Source organism: Larus michahellis, chromosome 2 (genome assembly GCF_964199755.1).
Source record: "Larus michahellis chromosome 2, bLarMic1.1, whole genome shotgun sequence".
NCBI classification, from domain to species: domain Eukaryota; kingdom Metazoa; phylum Chordata; class Aves; order Charadriiformes; family Laridae; genus Larus; species Larus michahellis.
In genome coordinates, this window is record NC_133897.1 from 30517766 (window position 1) to 30540206 (window position 22441).

At 36.3% G+C, this 22441-nt stretch overlaps 1 protein-coding gene across 6 annotated transcripts in view; it reads left to right on the top strand.

Moving 5' to 3' along the window:
* Nucleotides 1-22441, top strand: part of PHF14 (PHD finger protein 14) — a 168300-nt gene that overhangs the window by 9529 nt on the left and 136330 nt on the right. For all 6 annotated transcript variants that reach the window (XM_074574759.1, XM_074574761.1, XM_074574760.1 and 3 more), the window contains exons 3-5: nucleotides 1671-2320; nucleotides 7112-7256; nucleotides 17265-17424. In XM_074574759.1, the coding sequence (XP_074430860.1) occupies nucleotides 1671-2320; nucleotides 7112-7256; nucleotides 17265-17424 (955 nt within the window). The remainder of the gene's footprint in view (nucleotides 1-1670; nucleotides 2321-7111; nucleotides 7257-17264; nucleotides 17425-22441) is intronic.

Consider the following 22441-nt stretch of genomic DNA (forward strand, 5'->3'; position numbering starts at 1 on the left):
TCCAAACAAAGCTATTGTAATGTAAAAATGATTTTTTAGATTCCATATTAGTTAATACTGTTTTTTTTATTTCTTAGACATGCCTGAGGAGTGTTCTGCTATTCAGAACTTAATTATGTTTTTTACTTCCATTACTGCCATTAAGGCTGGTAGGTGTAGGGAAATGACTGAATTACTCTTTTCTCAAAAGACTGTACAATAACTTGTGTTACTGCATTCTCATATTTTTTTTCTGCCTCTCTAAAGATTAGGAAGATTGCAGGAGATTTTTACTTTCTGGCAGCTTCTAAGGGGACAGGTAACATTAATATCCGGATCAGTAGCAGTAGTGCTGATGGATTATTTTTTTGTTGTTGATAATTATGTAATCTCATCAAACACTTCCACATACAGGTATATACAGAAAAAGACAAAACTGACCATTATATCTAAGTAACAACAGAGTTACTGCCTAATCATTGACAGTGTTCTGTGGGGTGGAAATAAATGCTGTGTGAAGAGTGTAGCACACTGGCCCCACTGTTTGTTTATTTAGCTTTATGCAGAGATGGATGTGCACAGAAATTCTCTTTGTGAGGTGATACTGACTGGTGGATTTTTTTGTGTGGTAACTGAAGTGATTAAGAATTTTTTTAAGTTTGCAAGCATCTACATGTTTCTTCTTTGCGTGTAAGTGACAGCGCATCAGGAGCTTGGTGATGGCTGTGAACGCACTGAAAACTGTAGCCGTTGCCTAATTGATCCCTGCATTGGATCAAGCAAATTTGTATTTTCTTGTTAATTTAAAAAAATATTTTCTGAGTTTTTCTTCATTAAAACTAATGCTTTAAATTAAAAGTAGTAGTTGAATATAAGATGAGAGATAGTCAAGGTAGATGATGTGTATAAAATTTAACAAGTTAACTTGTCATCTTTTTCAATAATTTTACATGTACTTTATAGTACAGATGATTTACTGTTGTGATTTTTGTCATACATATCTTCTTCTGTTCCTTTCTATTGCACAGATTGGCCTGTGTTAATTAATAGAAATAGTGACTACACAGAACAATACCATATGAGTGGTATAAGGGTTAGAATTTATGCTTTGTTGTGCAGCTGTAACACTGAATGTGGCATAGCTTATGCGGGATTGATAACTGAAATAACATTTGAAATTAAAAGAGCCCCCAAACCCAGAAAAACAAGCCTGTGCTAAAAATGAAGGTGTGGGAGTATCCATACTATTGCTAGTACTTGTTATATAAACTCTTCATTTTTGTAATTTTAAATCTCTTCTGTTGGGTAGCTATTTTAATTGGAAGATTTAGAAAACACCTCCAGAAATTAAAAACTGGAATGCTCTTTCTTTAAGATGTGACTTCACATGGAAATTATTCTGTGCTACTGGTTATTAATTAATATCAGCTGCAGTTCAAAGGAACATTTAACGTTCATTTAATAAATTCTGCCATCTTTTTTTTGCCATCTTAAAATGCACTCATATTTAACAGATTCTCAACATACCACTTGAAATAGCAGTATTTGGACACCAACTGAAAAATTAGGTGGAAAACCTTATGAGGGAGGAACATGCATCATTCTTTTGTTTAACAACTTGCTTCAACAGATTTTATTTTTGGGGGTACATTTGTGTCGGAACTTTTTTTAAATTTTCATATGCTCAACAGATTCTGAAGGAAGTGGTCATGGGAGTGAAGATGCATCAAAGGACAGTGGTGAAGGTTCCTGTACTGAATCAGAAGAAAATATCTTGGAGGAGGAGCCAGCAGAAGAGAAAGTAGAAGAGCAACAGCCCAAAAGCTCCACTGAAGAGGATGTGCCAACAGCAGACAAAGAGGTAATTAAAACTGAAAAGAAAGAACAAGAAGATGAAGAAGAAAAGCCAAAAAAGAAGAAAGAGAAAGAGAAAGCAGCTGAACCTGATGCTGTGGCTGATGAGCAAACAAATGAACCAAAAAAATGGAATTTGCGCAGGAACCGACCTTTGCTGGATTTTGTATCAATGGAAGAACTAAATGATATGGATGACTATGATAGTGAAGATGACAATGACTGGCGGCCTACTGCTGAGAAAAGGAAAGGAAAAAACGCACTGCGCAAAGAGGGGAGTGATGGAGATAATGAAGATGATGAAGATGATGGGAGCGGAAGTGATGAGGATGACAATGATGAGGAAGGCAATGAAGAAGATAACAGCAGCACGGCTAGTGATGGAGGATCCAAGAAGAAGAAGAGTAAAGTTCTTAACAGAAATAATGCAGATGATGAGGAATTGACAAATGATAGCCTGGCTCTTTCACAAAGCAAGAGTAATGAGGTAGTGCAACCAACTTTCTATAATCTATCTGTTGACAAATGGAAACTACACCCCAGTAGCTATTCTGTTAGTTTGAAAAGTTAACCTGATTGGCTGGAATTGTGTTTACAGGAATAAACGAAGCAGCAAAATTGTGCTAAATAGGCGCTGCGTATTAAATAACCTTGCTTGGACCATTTGGCCAATCTAATGCCACTAAAGTCAATAGAGAGACTTCTCTTGGCTTTAGGGGGAGTTGGATTAGTTCTAAAGCAAATAGGAGGTCCAGTATGCAAATCAACATGTATTAGCAAGACTTTTAGTTCAGTTTTAGCATACATGTTGCATATCTGTAATGTTCTGAAAGTTAAAAGCATCTGTGACATATTCATAAAATAGCTAAATGATAGGTTATTCTTTACCCTAGCCCTTTGTGACAAACATCAAAGTCTGAACACTAAGTTCACTGATAGAAGAATCCTAAGTAAAGAAATATGCACACTGGGTTTAAAATCAAATAGGATAATCATGATAATTTATGTTGGGTTTGCTTATAATACAAATGAAGTAATTTCTTACAGTACTAAAAAGCATTTGGGAACTATTATTGTTATATTAAATATCTTCTAATTGCAAAATGTGAAAATTACATGTTAAGTGTTTAATAATGCGACTTTTTTTTCCTATGCACAATTACAGTTGCCTGAAGGTTGTGCCTGTGAAAAAATTAAAATGTTAGGTTGTCAGGATGGTTGACTTCATGTCCTGCAGTAGCAAAATTTTGAATGAAGTAAAAAGACTTGCTGTAAAATCTACATTCAATTTTCAGGAAATAATTGCAATGTCAACATGACATTTGATAAACGATAGTGGTATGGCACTATTTAAAGTTCTGCTGTTCCATTTAATCTATTTTAATGTGTAAAATGACAGGGAGCTAAACAGAGTGTTTAGAAGAATCAGTTGTCTCCATTTCATATATTTTGTTCTGTATTTTTTATTTATATATAGATACAGATATATATGATTGCGAACAAACTGTGCTGTTTTAATTATTAGTAGTAATTGTGATTGAAAAAAAAGAGCATAATTCGGTTGCTTTTTTTTTCACTTTTTGTATGCACATCTTCTTTCATTGTCTAGCTCTGGAATTCTAGTGTTGTTACTCCTCTTGGCTCAGGAGCTGAAAGTGCTCTAACAATACGGACTTCAAATAGAGATAGGCAGCTTTCTTTTTTGGATTTTTTTCCCTGTTTCAGAATGGAGATGTGAGTCTACATTCTTAAGGATACATTCTTGAATATGTCCATAATTTCCATTGACTTGGAAAATTAGGCCTCTCTCAGAAACACAGAGCTGTCTGATGTATCTGTTGCGAACCTTCTTAATATGCGTGGACCTCAGAGTCTCCTCTTGCCTTGGATTTAGGACATCGATCAAAAGATAAACTAAAAATTTGAAGTTCAAATTACAGTTTTGTAACTGAGAATTTATCTTTACTGCATGTAAAGCAAAGTACTATTTATGAATAGGTCTTTAAAAAGAAGTATTGCAACAGTGGGTATCTGTAGACTGGATTATAGACTGTAATTTTTAGATTGATACTCAACTGTATTATAACAGTACACTCACCACTATTACAATATTTTAAAATAGTAAAATAAATATAAAACCTCTCTAGCAGACAAGTCTAGCAAAATCTCATTACACTGCAGAAGCTATGTTCTTAGAAAAACACATGTGTGAATGCATAATTTGTTTGTGAAAGAATGTTCAGGTAATTAACTCTGAACACGTATTAGTGTCCTTAATATTCATTCTTCCTTTCCTTTGCTTACTTTTTGGGAGTGGATGTCGGGGAGGGTGCTGGGGGTGGGTTGTTTGCTTTTTGTTTCTGTGTGCCTTTTATTTTATTTTTCTACATTTTGCAAAAAATACTTTGAGGTCTGGCTGTACGGTTTTTTAACCTGTGCTGTAATGAAATACTATGTGTTTTTCTACTGTATTAAGCACAGAAGACAAACTTAGCTTTCTTTTCTAGGGCCAAGCATCATTAGTAGATAAATGGTGCTTTTCTGTTTTTATAATTGCTACCTCTTTACGTGATTCTTCTGTTCTCAGTGAGGTGGCTATTTTATTTTTTTTTTTTTATTCCTTTAAAGTTAGAAATACATAGGCATATAGCTTGAAACGCTCACTTTCTTCGTTAACACCAGAGAAATGGGAATTACGTAGTGATTCAGCTGAAATCCTTTCTCTCACTTGGGTAGGGAACAGGACTTGTTCTGGGCTTGGCAGCAGTTACTGTTTCTATGTAAAAGTTCCCGTGCTTTAGACAAGTAGTGTTAGCTTCTGGGATGGGGTCTTCCAGGTGCTAACATGGACTAAGCAGGGGAGCGCAGCATATATTCCACATCACTCCCTCTCCATGTCTGTGTATTAAAACAAGGAATTCTGCTGCTCTGTTTGACCTATTGGCTGTCTTCACATAAGGTAAACCGTAATGGATGAGGATCCTAACATTGCATTCAAATTTGATGCCCTTCCGTCATTGCTTGTTTCTGTTTTTTAATCCATGTTTGCATATGTTCTCACTGCCTGAACAGCTATTGTTATTTCAGTGTTGTTTTTACAGTGCAGTTCTGTTTATTTAATTTAAAGTAATAGTTTTGTTGTTTGTTTTTTTCTTTTCTTTTTTAAATTCCAGACCTTGCGCTTCTATAACAGTAGAGATTGTAAATTTCTTTTAAACTTCTGTTAGTGAAGCCAAATAACAGTTTTAAGTCGAAGGTACTGTCAGAAGAAGCTGATTTATGTAGAGTTGTGAGATGCGCCTGTCACGCCTGTGTCATTGCACAATTAATCTGCCAGAGTTAGGGAGTATCTACTGCCATTTTCTTATCTCTAATGTGAATGGTAAGCTAAACATGGTAATTTTGAGTAATGATGGGCCACAGTATTTTTGAAAAAAATGTGTACATTTCTTGCTTTCCTCAAAATGCGTTGCAACTTTGTCCTAAAAGGAGGGTGTTGGAAGAAATGCTCCATTAAGTCTGAACTCTGTAGGGGAGAATCTTGTATTTTTCACAACCAGTGACCTTCCTGTAAGGAAGCATGACCGTGTGAATGGTTGTATCATCTTTCATTTTTACCTCTAGATAAGTTTGGGTTTTTTTTCTATAGGTCATGTTTCGTTATGTTGTTTAGAGAAGATGAATAGGAGATTCAGAAGCTTTTCCTAACTGCTAGAAGTATGTGTTTGACCCTTTCCTAGGTCAAAAACATTATAACAAGCCACCTCTATTACTTGAGGTAAACTATTTGAGCCCAGCTTTAGGTGGTAAGGTTATTGGGCCCCTTTATCTTGCTTTAAAATCAACCAAAGATTCCCCCATTTCATCCCCAAATACCTGCCCAGATAAACCTAAAGTGTAAAGAGACTTCATTAATGATTCACTGATAATTTTGTGCAGAGACTTACTGTATCAGATTGAGATGTTATAATGAAATAATTGCATAGATTTGTGTGAAAATTTAAGATTATTGAGAAAGAATGCCTACTTCAGGTAGCATTCATGATACTTTTTAACTGCGTAGGCTGCACAGGCACAGTATTGGTGCTATGTTTTGTCATAAATGGGGGTTTGGAATGAGAAAAAGATGTTTTAGAGGACATCTTCCACCTTAATTTATTTTTTCTTTTCTGGTAGGGTACCACAGCAGTTTTGGAATATTCTCAGATCTCAGATGTTTTGAATGGATGCCATTTAGGCGTGAACTGTCAGTCTCTGCTCTGAAACTATTACTATTTTTTTATGCTGCAATTTTTATTTTTTACTAGTGTGCCTAATTTCACACTTCCCTATCTGCCTTCATGTCACCGATGAAAGTAGTTCAAGCTGAATGTTTGCTTGTAGTATAAAAATAAAACACAACATATGGAAACCATGAAACCTTGCAGAAGAGACAGTGGCTGTACCTCACAATGAAAATTATAAGAAGCCTAGATGGTGCTTATGAAGAAAATAAAATTTACATACAGCTTTATTTGATTTGTGAAACACTTCTCTCTGTTTCCTTAGAGAAATTCCCTATTAAAAGCCAGGTTCTTTTTAAGTGGTGTAGTTCACATTGAAGGCTGTCAAAACAGAGCAATGTGTTTGTTCTGCAAATCCTTACTCCTGTATGTAATCAGAAGAAAATAAGTTGTTACAGCTTTAATACATCATATGGTTTTGCATACAGACATACCACTGTTGTTTGCATTGCAACAAAGCAGAACTGAGTTGATAATTTTTCATATTTTACGTAAGTGGAGTTGTCAGGCTTGTGTTAGCTGTTTATTTTCAGATTTTTCAGATCTACGTGACTTTTTTTGAAGGTGCAAATTTTAGCGAAAATGAAGTAACTTTTCTGAATATTGGGACATTTGAAGGTCACCTTTGGCCTTGGTGGGTTTTTTTTTTTGCTTTTAAATGTTTTCTTAGGTATGTGTATTTGTTCCTTTTTGTAGAACATAAATGGTTTTAAGACATACATGTTTGAGGAAATAAGACCCTTCTCTGGCCCTTGAATCTTAACAGATCCCTTGGTATATCGAGATCAGGTTGTATCCATCCTTTCTCCTAGCTCTTATATTCGTGGATCAAGTGTTTAAATGTTTTGACAACAAAGAAGTTTTATTCTTGTGAAAATAATATTCCATCTTTTTTATTTGTTGTTCAAAATTGAGCAAATAACAGCTTTTTTGTTTATTTTAAATAAAACTGAAGTTCCTGGCATAATCCGTGTGTCTTCATTTTTCAATATTAGGACTCCTTGATCCTTGAGAAGTCTCAAAATTGGAGTTCCCAGAAAATGGATCATATTTTGATTTGTTGCGTTTGTCTTGGAGATAACAGTGAAGATGCTGATGAAATAATCCAGTGTGACAACTGTGGAATAACAGTGCATGAAGGTAATACAACCCTTCATTCTCATTGTGGGAGGAAAGCATATGCATTGCTTTTAATAAAATGTTGACTTGCTTTCTTCAAAAAAAGGAAGCCTTTGAACTCTGGCGGGTAATTTTTTGTAACAGTACATGGATCCTTTTTAGTGGTGAAATACCCATCTTCTACTTCAGCGAAGCAAAGATAAGCAACTATGGGACAGGACATGGATTACAAATACCTGTATAATGAATCACAGTGTGCAAATACTGGAGCTATATATATTATATTTTCAGGGCTTTAGGATATTATGTTCAATGTATTTTTGATTTAAGTATTTCACTACAGGAATTTGATTGTGTAACTGTGGTATAAGATCATGAGGATAGGAGGTCTTCTAAAAGGAAAGGGTTTTTTACATACATTTTTGCTGTACCAAAAAGGCAGAGAGCTGGGGAGGAGAAGAGAAAGGATGTGTCCATGGCATTTAGTTATAAGTGAAAACAGCTAGCCTTTAACTTTCTCATAATTTTCACTGACAATTTGAAATGGGGAAATCTTAAAGTTGAAACATACTCTAATCGTTTCTCTTTGAAATCTAGTCTATATGTGTGTTACAAATGTAGGTAAAGATGCACTTCTGGAATAATTCTGAGGTAAGTGTCTGGAATTTTAACAGCCTTACATAGAAGGTGAGCCTGCATTGTGTGGTGTTGCTCTTTCTCGTGAGATGGAAGGTAGGTGTCGTGGTCAAACTACTCAGACCATCTGTCAGAACTCTGGTAGTGCCACAGTCGGGCCCCACGTTGGGCGCCAATAAATCTGTCGTGGTTTTGGCCAGATTGGCCGATCAGAACGACAGATGGCCCTCCCCCTCCCCTCTCCTCAGAAAGGAGAGGAAGAGATAAGGAGATTTACAAGTTTAGAAAAAGAACTAACCTACTTTAATGAAAATAATAATAGATAAGAAAATAGTAAATAATAATAGAATAATAAAAATTAAAGAAAAAAAGTATACAATATATACAAAACCATATCCAGCTCCCAGGATGATGATTGTGTCACCAGCAGACACAGGGAAAGTCCCACACTGGAGTCAGTGACGGACAGGAGCTGAATTCCGGAACTAGAGTCAGGAATGCTCGGATTGGTATCAAAGGCAGACGAACAGACAGGGTCCTCCTCAGACACCGGCCATTGAAGAAAGAGCGAGCCAGAGCTGCCTTGCCCCTTTGATCCCTCAGCTTTTATACTGAGCATGATGCAGAGGGAATGGAACACCCTGTTGGTCAGTTTTGGGTCAGCTGTCCCGTCTGCTCCTCCCTGCAGGTGGGACCCCTCTACGCTTCTCCACTTCCGACCCTCTAACGGGGCAAACAGCAAAGTTAGCTGACCTTGGTTGTTATAGCAATAAGTATAAGCAAGAGCCTCTGTGCATACCGTTCCTTGGTATAATCAGGTTTTATCACTCTGAGAATGAACGGTTTCTGAACAATATGCTGTTAATTTCAGACTTTAGTCAGTTAGAAGAGGCCCAGCTAAAAAGTAAAATTACAAATCAGAAAATTGGTTCTGTTTTACCTCAAACCAGGACAGTAGGGTAGATACTAACACAGAGAGGCATACCTATTTTCTTGAAAAACAAAACCTGTTTGTTTTGGGTTTTTTTATTAATAAGGTTTCTTCTCTTTTTATAGCATTTCTGATATCCTGTACCTTATTAGGGCTTCACTTTTTTTTACGGTTTCCCAGGATAAATGAGATAGGCTACTTCAGTCCTTGAAATTAAAGAAGGTAGGCTTTCATTCTTCAAAAGCGTAAGAGGCATTTATTTAATATATGTAACTCCCATAATTTTAAAAACTTTTGGAGCTGTTTAGCATGCCTTTTCAGGTAGGAAGTGCTTTTCTTAATCCTCTAGACCCCTTTTGTTTTCTCATACAATGTTGAAAATTATTTCAAAACAGTATTTTTCATGCATTGAGCTGTAGTTCAATTCTTTGCTTAACGACAGTTACTAAACTGAGGATGGAATTTCTGTCCTCAGGTTCAGGTGCCTTGCGTTGAGCGTCAACATCTACTCTTAACTCCTGAACTCCTGTTGCGGTCCTTTGAAGAGCTAATCAGTACTGTCAGCGGAGCTTAGAGAGCAATTTAGTTGACCTAATTTGTGATGAGCTGAATGCCTTTGAGGGCATTAGTCAGGTCTTCATTGACTATAACAAGTGTTAGACTCCTAAATTTAGGTGTCGTGGTATGCTTGCAGAATTCCTTCCTCTGATTCTGTTAAGTTTTTGGAAAGTAGTATGCTGTGAAGCTCCCTGAAAGTTCTTCTGTAAGATTTATTTAATGATTGTACAGTTAGTCATGTTCAAGTGCAGAATGATTGTGATAGAAAAATGTTCTTCTGCCTTTTTAGAATAAAAAGATGGCAAATTTTATTTTTATTCCAGAGGAGTTTCCTCATTTTGTTTAGTTTACTAAACCTTTGTCCCTACAAAACTTAAGATTATAGCTGGCTTTCCTCCACAAGAAAATAGTTCCATAGTTCAAAAGTCCTTTGAATTTTAGTAGTTCAAAATCTGTCTAAAAGTAATTGCTGCCATTCTGCTTTTTAAGGTGTTATAGGCAAAGATTCCCTATAGTCCCGTTGCTATAAGGAGTGCAATGTGTGTATGTTTCTTTTGTTGTTATTGCAACAAAGTACAATTGATTAATTCAGAAGATTTAAATTGCTAGTTTATACTGATAAGTTCTGCAGACTGTACAAGCTAATTGACTAAGCATGTTGGTTAATTTTTCACACGTGGTTGAAAGTTTAGCTGTTTTAAGTATTCTTAAAATAAATTTTAAAGTGTATGTAAAGCATTTGTGAAGTCTTATAAAAAAAATAAGCAAGCTGAGTAGGTGAAAGTAGTTTTTGACTGTGATAAAAGTGTAAATTTCCCTGGCAACAAGCTGAACCAAATCTATGGTAAATGCAATTTCGAAGTTTACTGGACATTTTATTTATATATTTCATTGCTAGATATGTATATCAATTTGTAAGTGCAGTAATATAGTTTTAAGTAGAAAAGGACATTTATTTTCTGTACTTCGATATTTTTATAATGATAAGTAAAAGCAGGTACAATTTTAAATTAGAGCTTTTTCAGTGCTTTGTTTAAATAATTGCTTGCAGCAAATGAAAAAATTATTAAAAAATTTGGAACCTTTGAAGCTTTAGTTTGATTCAGTGATCTTATATAGGCATATGTTCAGTAACTTGGAGATTTCTGCACAGTGGTCACTGGCTCATTGTATTACTTCTGAATGCATAACTAATAAAGGAAGACACAGACTTTCATAAAGAAGTTGCAGACAAATCCAAAATGCAATGCAACAATTAGTTTTTGTTTCTCTTGGCTTAATCACTCAACTCGTGTGATTTCCAAATATACATTGAGAAGTAGTTCAAGAAATAATTACTGTCTAATCATACAAACATTGCTTGCAACCTTGAGAATTATTTTTGTAATGTTAATAGAGGTAAGGTTTGCTCTTAATGTCATTGACTTTAATTTATACCTCATAACTGTGTGCCCACATCATGGACATATTACAAGAAGTCTTTCGTACTCCTATACACAGCTGCTTTGTAGTTTGAAAAACGTGTTCCAGTAATAAATGAGTGTCTTTTGTAAACACATCAGAATCCAAGAATTTGTTATTATTTTTGCAGGTTTACTTTAGTAGGTAGACTGCTGTGTCTGTGGACACCATGCTGTGTCCTGAAATTTCTTCTAATATTTGAGCTTTTTCAGAAAACGCAATTTCTAGCACAGTATTGAATGAAGAGGCTCCCGTTTATGAATTGGATAGAAATCAATGCAGTGATGTTTACCTGTGTTTGCCTGCAGTTGGGAAGAATAATATGCCCATTTCCTGCAAACTGATTTTGATACTTAGCAGTTGTCTTCGCCCTAGAATCTCAAACTGTAGATGGCTGTTATCCTGAAATACCCAAACAAAGCTTCTGTAATACCTCAGGGGTTTTCTTCATAGTTTTTGTATGCAATTTCAAGTTGAATTATAAATTAGTATGGTTTCTCTACTTTCCTATAGCACTGTAGATATTTACTTGGAAGGAAGTGCACTCCTTTCACACCCTACTGGTGTGCCACCCAGGGACCTACGTAATGATGATACTAGTGATTTGATTATTCTCTCCCTGAAGCCTTTATTTTCTCTCTCCCTGTTGACTATTGTAGAAACTGTTTTACGTCACAGGGAGGGGTCTTACAGCCTTGGCTTGTGCCTTTGTGCTCTGCTGAAGTAGAAGTTTCCATGTACCACCTATGTATTTAATATGAAGTTATTCACTAGCCGTGAAAATGCTGCCCTTGAATCGAGCCTACTTCTGGACCCAAGGGCTCCCTTCCTTTCTTGGGGGGGAGTCTTTCTCTACTTCCAGTTACTGGTCAAAGGGCAGGTCCCATGCGATAGTGTCGGCCCTTCACGTGAAGGCGAGCCTTCCAGTTGTGATGCGTAAGTGGTTGCATGCCAGCATAATTGTTGGCAAGAAGTCGTTACCCTCTTTCAGAGAGTAAGTTAACGCTGCCTTGTGTTTCAAGTTAGGCAGGGTCTAGATCTCCATTCTCCCTTGCTGCAGTAAGTTTTGGCTTTTCTAGCACAAGGTAGCTCATCACTGTGCGTACTGCTCCATTACTCATGCACCTGGGTACACGGTGCTAGCGCCTTTTCCTTTTGAGTACTTGGTACAGCAGCTGCCTGTTCAGTCATGATTTGTATTCCTTTTGGTTTGCTCGCTTGTGTTAATCAACTATTAGATGAGGTCTATTTCCATGGGAAAAGAGGGGTGATAACTCATCTGGGAGAAACTCTGCCAGCACTCACGTGGAACATAGCAACATGACCAAGTGTTAGAGGGGGATTCTGATTCAGACCAAGAGTCATAGAATCATAGAATGGTTAGAGTTGGAAGAGACCTTAAAGATCACCTAGTTCCAACCCCCATGCCCTGAGCAGGGACACATTCCCCTAGACCAAGTTGCTCAAAGCCCCATCCAACCTGGCCTTGAACACTTCCAGGGATGTGGCATCCGCAAATTCTCTGGGCAACCTGTTCCAGTGTCTCACCACCCTGACAGTAAAGAATTTCCTCCTAATATCTAATCCAAATCTACACTCTTCCAGTTTAAAACCGTTACACCTCGTCCTGTTGCTACACTCCCTGATAGAGTGCCTCTCCACCTTTTCTGTAGGCCCCTTCTAAGTACTGAAAGACTGCTGAAAGGTCTCTCCAGAGGTTTCTCTTCCCCAGGCTGAACAACCGCAACTCTCTCAGCCTGTCTTTGTAGGAGAGGTGCTCCAGTCCTCTGATCATCTTTGTGGACTCCTCTGGACACACTGCAACAGGTCCATGTTCTTCTTATGTTGGGGGATGCAGAGCTGGGATGCAGTACTCCAGGTGAGGTGTCACAAGAGTGGAGTAGAGGAGGAGAGTCACCTCCCTTGACCTTCTGGCCATACTTCTTTTGATGCAGACCAGGATTCGGTTGGCTTTCTGGGCTGCGAGCGCACATTGCTGGCTCATGTTGAGCTTATCGTCCACCGACACCCTCAAGGCTGCCTCCTCCGGGCTGCTCTCAGTTTTTCCGCCCAGTCTGTATTTGTGTTTGGGATTGCCCTGACGCACTTGGCCTTGTTGAATTTCATGAGGTTCGCACAGGCCCACCTCTCAAGTCTGTCCAGGTCCCTCTGGATGGCACCCCTTCCCTCCAGTGTGTTGACTGCTCCAGACAGCTTAGTGTCGTTGTCAAAATTCTGGGGGTTCACCCAGTCCCAACATCCATCTTGCCAACAAAGATGTTATATAGTACCGGTCCCAGTACCAACCCCTGAGGAATGCCACTTGTCACTGCTGGCCACTTGGACATTGAGCCATTGGCCGCAGCTCTTCAAGTGTGGCCATCTGAGAGTCATAGACTCTTAATAAATACTTTTACTTGCCTTCTGACAAGTTTTGAGATTGCTAGAAATTCAGTTTCCTTTTCAGTGGAACTGTTTGCTGTGTGATGTTCATATTACCTGCACAGCCTGCATCACTTGTCCAAAAGATCTCTTTGCTCTGCACACACTCATCCAAAAATCTGTAAACTTTGTGGAGCAAATAACTATTTCAAAATGATAGAAATCTTTAATTGCCTCTAAAACTGTGAAAATAGCATATGCGTAATGCTAATTTAAAACACACTCTTATACTTTGCATTCATCTTTTGTGTCTGAACAGCCTGTAATTAATTCATAAGTCCATCAGTTAAAAATTTGTTCTTATTTCACATATCAACCTATTTTTTTTTTTTAAAGAAAAAAAAGGTAAAATGTTTTCTAAGGAAAAAAGTCTTTCTTACTGAATTTGTAGTAGTACCGTTGCTTTTCAGAGTGTTTACTTCTGTGTGGAGATAATTCTTATTTCTCTTTATAAAAATCTTCTTTAGGCACTAATCTGTCATTTTGGATAAACGCTTTTGTGGTAAGATCTTGTAATAGCAGGACACCCCCAACTGCAGCGTCAGGTTTTTTTGACATATTGGTTGTAGCATGTCTGAAGAAAATGTCTGGTGCGTATCATAGCATGTGCCTCAACTGTAGGTAGTACACTTGCCGGCTATTGCCCTTGGGTTAGCTGCTGAGAATTAAATGAGAGAAGTTCTGCTTTTTAACAGCTGTTTCTTTTCCATACCCTCTGTTTGTTTCTTACTTTACTGTGATGTGTATGGCAGGGAATAAAATTTCTCTTTGTGAAAGCTATAGTGTAGTCGCCATATGCTTTACAGCGTAGTAAAATGTTTTTGCGTTTTAATTTTGCCACTTACCCTGGTATAAAAAATCATTTCGCAAAATCATGTACTTTAGTACTTTACTAAATAAAAATACTGTTCTGAATGTATGATGCGTGAATTGATTAATGTTGTTATTCTAAGCTGTTGGTCCAGTTAAGGATTGAATGTAACACATTTTAAATACCGTGATCTCGCAGCATTTACTTTTGCAAACCTACAGTTTACCTTAAAGTTCATGTTTTCATATCTTTATAGTAAGATCATGTTTCAGGGCATACGTAGATGTAGTTAGCGTATGCAGATTGACTGGCAAAAAATTACCCTCCCAGAGAGATGGAGGAACAGATGCAGCCAAGGCAAGAATTAGGTCTCTCTTCCCATTTCCCTCAGTGGTATAAATTTCCGAACAATTGTTTTCATGTTAGCATTTTAAAGCTTTTGTGATTTCATTTTAATGACAATCACAGCAAATAATAAGCTATTGAAAGAGTATAGTGCCTTTAAAATCAGGGAATAAAAAAATATAAAATGACATACATTTGATAGACAACTTGGCTGTAATTGTAATACATAGATGCAGTTTGCGGAACAGTAAAGGTTGTGTGAGTTTTAACCTCTTGACTTTCATTTCTTTAAATTCATAGGTTAATCATACACTAAACCAGTTTTATCATTTAGTGTAAGAGGTGTTCAAGGAGGTGACAGACATGGAGTTGTGATACAGTAATCTAAGAATTTGCAAACATGGGGTTTTAATTAACTTTAGTTGAAAAGGGGCTCTCGAGTATTCTAAAGATCCAAAATTCTGAATTTTTGTGAACATTAAGGAAAGGCAGCATACATTTTAAGCAAAGTGTCTAAAAGTTGTTTTGTTTTCTTCAGCATATTTTCCAGTCAAAGGGCCAGGTGGTTGTCTTAATGCCAAATATGTCACAGGTTCAGTGATAATAACTGAATCCAGATATATAATTTCCAAGATATGTATGCTTTTCTCTGTTGTCCTTTCAATCCTTAGGTAGTCATACCATTTACACAGCTACGGTGGTTTTAGAACGAACCTAAAGATTATCTCCTGATGTTCCTTGGGAGATTTACTTGTAGTGAGGCCTTACATTGCTTTCTGTTCCATCACCAGCAATTCCCAAAAATTCATGCAAGAAAAGTTGGACTGGAGAACTTTTTCTTGTTCACCAGTTTAGCTGTTTAATACTAGAACGTAATGCAATTGCTCGAAAGTAGCTTCATTGGCAAGTATTCAAGATTGTGTTATTAGAACTTAAAAAATTACTTTCTGGAATACTGCCTAAAGCTGGTACCACATTATAAAGCAAATGGAGTTACCTTATGTATGAGCTGTATGATATTTTATATACCTAATGAAACTCATCTGTGACTGCACTTCTGCGCATTACTTGTCCTTTGATTGTGTAATACTTTTATAATGGAAAGGAACATTCTGGTTGCTTATTTTAATTCTTATTGATGAATCTCATTCTGTAATGGAAGACTGTATTTCTTAAACGGTTCCTACAGTGTTATTGCCTATTTCCTGAGTGTGATTTTAGTCTATTATGCAGAGCTCTGTTTCTGTCACAAGGGGAGTTAGAGCATTGTTGCTATTTTATTACAGTCAGTGGGTAATGAACCAAAGTAACAAATCATGTTGCTATTTAATTGTAGAATTCAATAATTTAACCGTTCTGCAAGTACAAATGTTGACTTGATCACTGTTTTTGACATATAGCTGAATTTAATCTTTTAGTAAAGTCCCTACTGTGTTTTAAGTGTTGACAATGAAATCATATTTTTCTCTTATTGAATACCAGATAAATGTTCAAAATGTGGCATATGCAGAAATACAGTTTTGTGGTGATAAGCATTAGGATTTTCCTTTTTGTCATTTGCAGTGGTAATACTATTACTCTTATTCTTATTCTTGTGCAAAATTTAAATAACAAGCTTTTAAATCACTTTAAAAATAATGTTTTCCTAAATTTGTGGTGATTAAGTGAGCATAGACACCTTAACAATCATAAAGAATACAGTGGATATACCAAAGAATAACGGTGAAACTGAATGATTGAGTTTAGCCATAATTTAAAACCAGGTAAAAATGAGAATGGTGATTGATGCAACTATATTATTATTCTTTTTTTAAGCAATCTGGTGTCTCAAAACTGTCAGTCTGTGCTCTGCAAACTATACTCTGGTTTTGAAGTTACAGAAAGTCTTTTAAGATCAATCCTGCAGCCCTTAAAGTATGCAAATAGTGTTTTTTATTTTATCTGTATATTCTTTTATAGTTGATTTGGATGCTGAATGCAAAGTAGAAAAGTGGAGTGCATATTTGTTGACTGGATACAACTGGCATAATCAATATCTTAAAAAAAAAAAACAAACCAAAACAAAAACCCAACAGCAAAAACCCAAACCCCGAAAATAATGTTTATTTTCAGAGTAGGGAGAAGGAGAGGAATATCCAAGAGAAGCCTGCAGGTGCTCATAAAACTGCAATGTGACCCATGGTACACATGGATTCTTCACTTGGTGCTGGTATTAAAGAAACCATGTTATGATTTGGGTTAGACTGTTGATCCAACTGAAAGCAGACTTGGTTGCATGGGAAGATACATACCTCAACACAAGCACTAGACCTGCCACACTGGAGGAGAGGAGTGGGATATAGTATATAAGATCTTATAGGGTAATAATAAAGGAATGAAGAGCTGTTCTTAAAATACCTCTATAAAATATCAGTGTTTTATTTGTGTTTTTAAGATTTTCATTAGCTTGTTGCATTTAACTTGAAACATATTTCTTTGTTGGAAAAAATGCTTTTGAGTTTTTCCTCAGTCTTTGTTGGTTGCTTTAAGTCTTGTTTTGTTACTTTCCTTCTTAATGGATAGTCTGGAAGAACACCAAGCATTAGTAAAAGAAGGAAGTAAAATCAGCCTTTTTCTTCTTGTTCTTCAGTTGTAACCTAAGACAGTCACATAAAGTAGATCACTTCTTAGAATTAGGGTCTCTTTAAAATTTACATTTTGCACTAACAATAATATTTGCAAAAATATTGTCAGCTTTCTTGGGACTTTTGGTGTCTTTCCTCTGAATGTGTATGTTTCCTGCTGAAATCATAACTGGCAACTGTCTGCTTTTCTTACATTGGTCTTCCCTTTTTCGTGTGTGTAGGTTGCTATGGTGTTGATGGAGAGAGTGACTCTATCATGAGCTCAGCTTCAGAAAATTCCACGGAACCTTGGTTTTGTGATGCGTGCAAATGTGGTGTCACACCTAGTTGTGAATTATGTCCTAACCAGGATGGGATCTTCAAGGAGACTGATGCAGGCAGGTAAGACTGAAGAAGTGATGTTTTGAATTTGATGTTGTCTTACATTAAAAGATTGGGTTTTGCCCTAGTCTGTTCCTATAGGAGACAATGTCATAAATTAAAACTTGTTTGTTGATGTCCTCTTTCTCACCTCGCTTTTGAGTTGGGTGCTTTTTGGATAGTCAATCACCTAATTTTTTGTGTGCTCCTAATATTCTTCATGCCCATTATAATATTAGGAAGATGTTGTCTTAAGGTGAATTTGAACATGAACATTTATGGACCTATGAGCAAAAGATATAACTAGGTGAGACAAAAAGATCACCTTTTACTTCAGAGACTGGTAAATCCTGTTCTTCAGTATGAAGTCACCGTGTATTATTATAAGTATATAGATGTCTTACTGTTTATACAAGAAGATTTTTCTGTGTTCCTTTGAACTACTTGTGTGGTGCATCTTTTTTAACAAAAGACATACTAGTGAAGGTGATGGGAGTCTTGAAAAAGAAACGTATTTTTGTTTGCATCAGGAATGTAGTTTACATTTAAACAAAAAGGTTTCCTGTGTGAAGTTTCTTAGTATCCCATAAAGTCTTACTCAGTATTCAGACATCTGCAAGGATAATAGCATGAAAGACTTCTCTCACTTAACCAATGGTTTGAACTATTGACAGTAGGGACTGGGGATCAGAAACCTAAGAAAAATTGTGTAGTTTTTTTGGGTGCACTCAGGCTTGGAGGTTGCAGTGCGAAAAGCAGGGCTTGAGTCCTTAGAGCCTCATTGATGAATAGTAGCATTATGTTCTAGCAAGGACAGGTGGTGGGGTTAGTCACAGTGGCTCTCTGATGGTGACTGAGCTTGTAATGTTTGGTATCTGCCGTCAATCACTGTAGAATTTGAGCATGTGTTCAGCTGCCAGAAAGCTGCATTTTATGCCTTGCTAGTATTGTGCTTCCTTCCTGGTTAATCCTGCAGAATAGCAAAGCACCAAAGTGCTCTTCTTTAGTTAATAACGACACAAAAAAGAATGACGAAGTCTGCAGCACAGGGGGAAAACACCTTCCAGACTTCTTGTATTGGATTGTGAGAAGTATATGGCCATTGGGAAAATCAAAGCACATGCTCCATTTGAAGGGAGGAAAAGTAGACTTTATCCTTTCCAGAGTATTCTGCTTCGTGCAAGGTAATGTCACTGCAACCTTGTACAGACTCTGCTCAAGTCTATTGACTTTCAAGTACGGCGGAAGTGGGAAGACAACTCCATGCTGCTTCTTAGGAAGCTAAGAACTGTGTGTCATTGATGTCGGGTAATGGAAAACAGTAACAAAATTATATTGAAGTTGTGCTAAAGGCATTCAGACAGACCTAATATATTATGATTATTTTGAGCAATGAAAATTATATTCTTGATTTTTGAGAGTATGCTTCACTTCTGATGATTTCCAGCCAGAGATGCGCTTTTCAGGATGGAGTTCAGGTATATTTTGAGAGTAAGCGGATTAATTCTCATGTGGTGTTTTCCATTCCTGTCGCATTTGGAAAACTAAATAAGATGTAGATACTAATGGTAACTAATTTTCTATAATAAAGGAGAGAGCAGGATTATCAGTGATGTGTGATTTATGGCTAGTGTTACTGGGCTTTGGTGAGTTGGTTTGTGGGTGGTTTTGGTGTTGTGGTGTTTTGTTTGTTTTTTTTTTTTTAAACTATTATATTTAAGTTTCTTTTTCCATACATTTTACAGTTACATAAATTGCAGATGTGTGGTAATATACAAAGCTTTCACATGCTGGGCCTCTCATGAGCTTTTCATTGATCATATTAACACAGGAAGGCAATAATTAGTTGGTAAGGCTGTTCAGAGGAAGGAGAAGTTTTCTTAATCCTTTTTCAACATATCTGTTTGAGGTGTAGGAGTATGAAACTCTGCAGACATGTCTTTATTGATGATGGTGGATGAGTTGGAAAGAATCCAGTTAATAAATATTCAGTATTAGTACAAATACTTTAAGTATTCTAAAATTAGACCAGCATGTGTTACTGTAAAACCTTTTGTGTTTTTTTAATATGAATTCATAGACATAATGCTATTTACACTTAGCTATTTATTTTCAAACAACATCTTTCGTACTAGCAGATTGCGAAATATAACCATACCCATGCTCTTTCTTCACCCACTGGTTTTCATGGTAGTGGTCTTCATGGTTTTCCCTACTCATTGTAAAAAGTTCCCTAGTTAAGACTTGCACAAATGCTAGGAAGTGAGTTAAAATGAAGTAAAAGTTTAATCTTATCATCTGTGTCAGTAAGCTTTTGTATATGTTATGACCTAAGTGTACAGGTGTCTTATAATGTGTGCATAAGCATAACCTTTTTTTTCCCCCTATTTTTCCCCAGTTGTTTGCTGTATTTTTTTTTTTATACTTTTCAGTTTTACACAGACTTTACTGTAATGATCTGCTCCTGCCGTCACTAAAAGCTCAGCAGAGCTCACAATGATGTTTTGGAAAGCTTTATTTGACATACTGTGTTGTCTGTTGTCAGAAAAGTAAAAACAGTATTAAAATGTCATCGGTCGATTCAAGTTTTGTGTATTAAATTGTACATGCCCTTGCATTTCTCCCCTATTTTGTACTTTTTCCTGATAGCAAAAAACATTTGAGTTTGTGTTGAGAATAAAGAGATAACGAGGGTATTCATAACTCTGAACTTTGACCATTGGATGCAGATGCTAGCAATAACCTTTGGAGGCATCTACCTTTCTCTGCTGAATATACATAGAGCTCAGCTTCTCAATTTGTAGCTGAGATGCATTTTAAAGATACACGTAAGCATGTAAAAGAAATCTTATTTTCCCTTCATGTCATCTACGTGCATCTTGTAAAGGGGAAACAATGAATGTAGAAGAAAATACTGTGCTATTTTACAAAAAAAAAAAAAGTTACACAACTGAGTCAGGATTTGTAGTGAGTAATTTTGACCCCATAGAAGCAGTTGTGCTTCTTTTTAAATACTTTTGGGCTTCAGATCCTCAGTTTCTGCTCTGTCTTAGATTCAGCAGTGTGTGTGTGTCTCCCTTAGAAAGCTGTTACACAATTAAACAAATTGCGCTTCTCAATTCTGTTTTCTATCAAAATAACAATAATGCTGCTATGTGAAAAAAATGTTTTTAAAGACTAAAGTCAGTTGTCTAACAGTTAGGAAATGTGAGAATCAATATCATGTGGCGGATTTTATTTCAGCCTTTTTATTCCTGTGTTCTATTAAGCAGTTTAAGCACTATATATGTAATTTTCCATATAACCATAACAGAAACTACAGTCAACATTTTAAATAGTGCTTAAATTTCTTCTTGTAAAATGGCAGTATGCTTTTGGTTAATGTAAAAGTGTTTTCTCTGTGACACTGGTTCTCTGTGCAGAAGCACATGCGTGCTTTGGTGATTGTGGGTATTAACACATTAATTATTGACATTATTTTTGTATTTTTACATGCTGAATAATGTGATATGGCTATTGTGAATAAGTAGAAGTTTATTTTTCCAGATGAACAGAGCTGATGTACTAGAAAAAACAAATACTATCACGTTAATGCCTGTGCTCTCTTTCTTTCTATCATTCATTTATTTACAAATTTGAAATCTCAAGGGTAATGGGGCACTACAGGCTAAGGGTAGGGTCTTGGGGCAGGCAATGTCCATTGTGTGTTCATTGTACGCGGTTCAGTCCTTTTCTTGAAATACTAGCAGAGAGAGAGAGACTCCTGAATAACAATCCTTTAACTCACCGTTGCTCTCCATCCCCTTACCACCTTTTTAAAAGAAATCATTCATATGCATCAGTGCTGGAAATTACACAAACCAAACCTATTCAGTTTCTCTTCGTAATCAAGTTGGAGTAATTTCTGTGTTCCTATATGAAAGGTGAATCATTAGAATAATGAGGTGCTTAATTTCTCAGCAGAAGCCTTTTCACATTAACCTCTCAGTTTCACAAGCATAAATGTGAATTTATGAAATTTTATTTCTCAAAATGCTATTATTCAAGAATATGAATTCTGTCCTTGTTTCGGTACGGAGTTTTTCTTCTTCCCTAATCAACATCTGTCATCATTGCTCCAAGCTAAATGGATGGTAAAGTAACAAGGAAGATTATTCTTCTTTGATTACCCAATTTGTCTTAATTACAAGCTTCTAAAACATGTGCAGCTAAACAAATGAGCAGGAAAATATTTAGAACTGGTATTAAAAGCAGCTGAAATTGCTTCAGCTGTGAACTTGACTGACTTGTGTATGTTTTTTAATAAAGATTCAGGTCTGAGTTCGCATATAGGTGGTTAAAGAAATGAGACGCTTGTGTGCCAATCACACTGAAATGACGGTTTAAATCTGTAATACTGTAATACTTGGGTGACATGTACTAAAACATTTTGAGAAGGTCAGTATGAAGCAAGCAGCCAGCTGTTGGGTTTATCATAGATAAACTCCTACAGAGTGCAGCAGCATTTAATACACCAGTGGAGCATGAAAAAACTGTGCAAATTAAATTGAGAAGCAGCTGCTTGTAGAAGATCTGTATCTTTATATTGAACTTTGGCAGGTATGTTTAGGAGGCTGTATTAAAACTTGCTATCAAAAATCTCCAACCAGAACCTTGGATTTTTGTTAAGAATAGTAATTGTGGAGATGTGTAACTTCTGTTTATACAAATACGTTCTATATAACACATCTTAAATCAGTGGAAAGGTATAGAAAAGAAGCCCTACAGAATTCAGATGGTTGTTATTTACAAGCAAGCAGTCTCTCTGTCTCAAGGTTACAGGTCTCATTTTGCGTGTGGTATTTTGATTTTTTAAAAAAGAAGTATTTTGATTCCTTCTGAAAACAAGTAGAGTATGCTCATTTCAATGACATATTTATTTTAGTAAATGCATACTATTTACCAAAACGGACATTTATGCACGCACATATGCTTTTTTTGTAGAAGAGTATTTCATAAAGTTACGGTAGTGAGTTAGCCCAAACTATTTCCAGTTCTG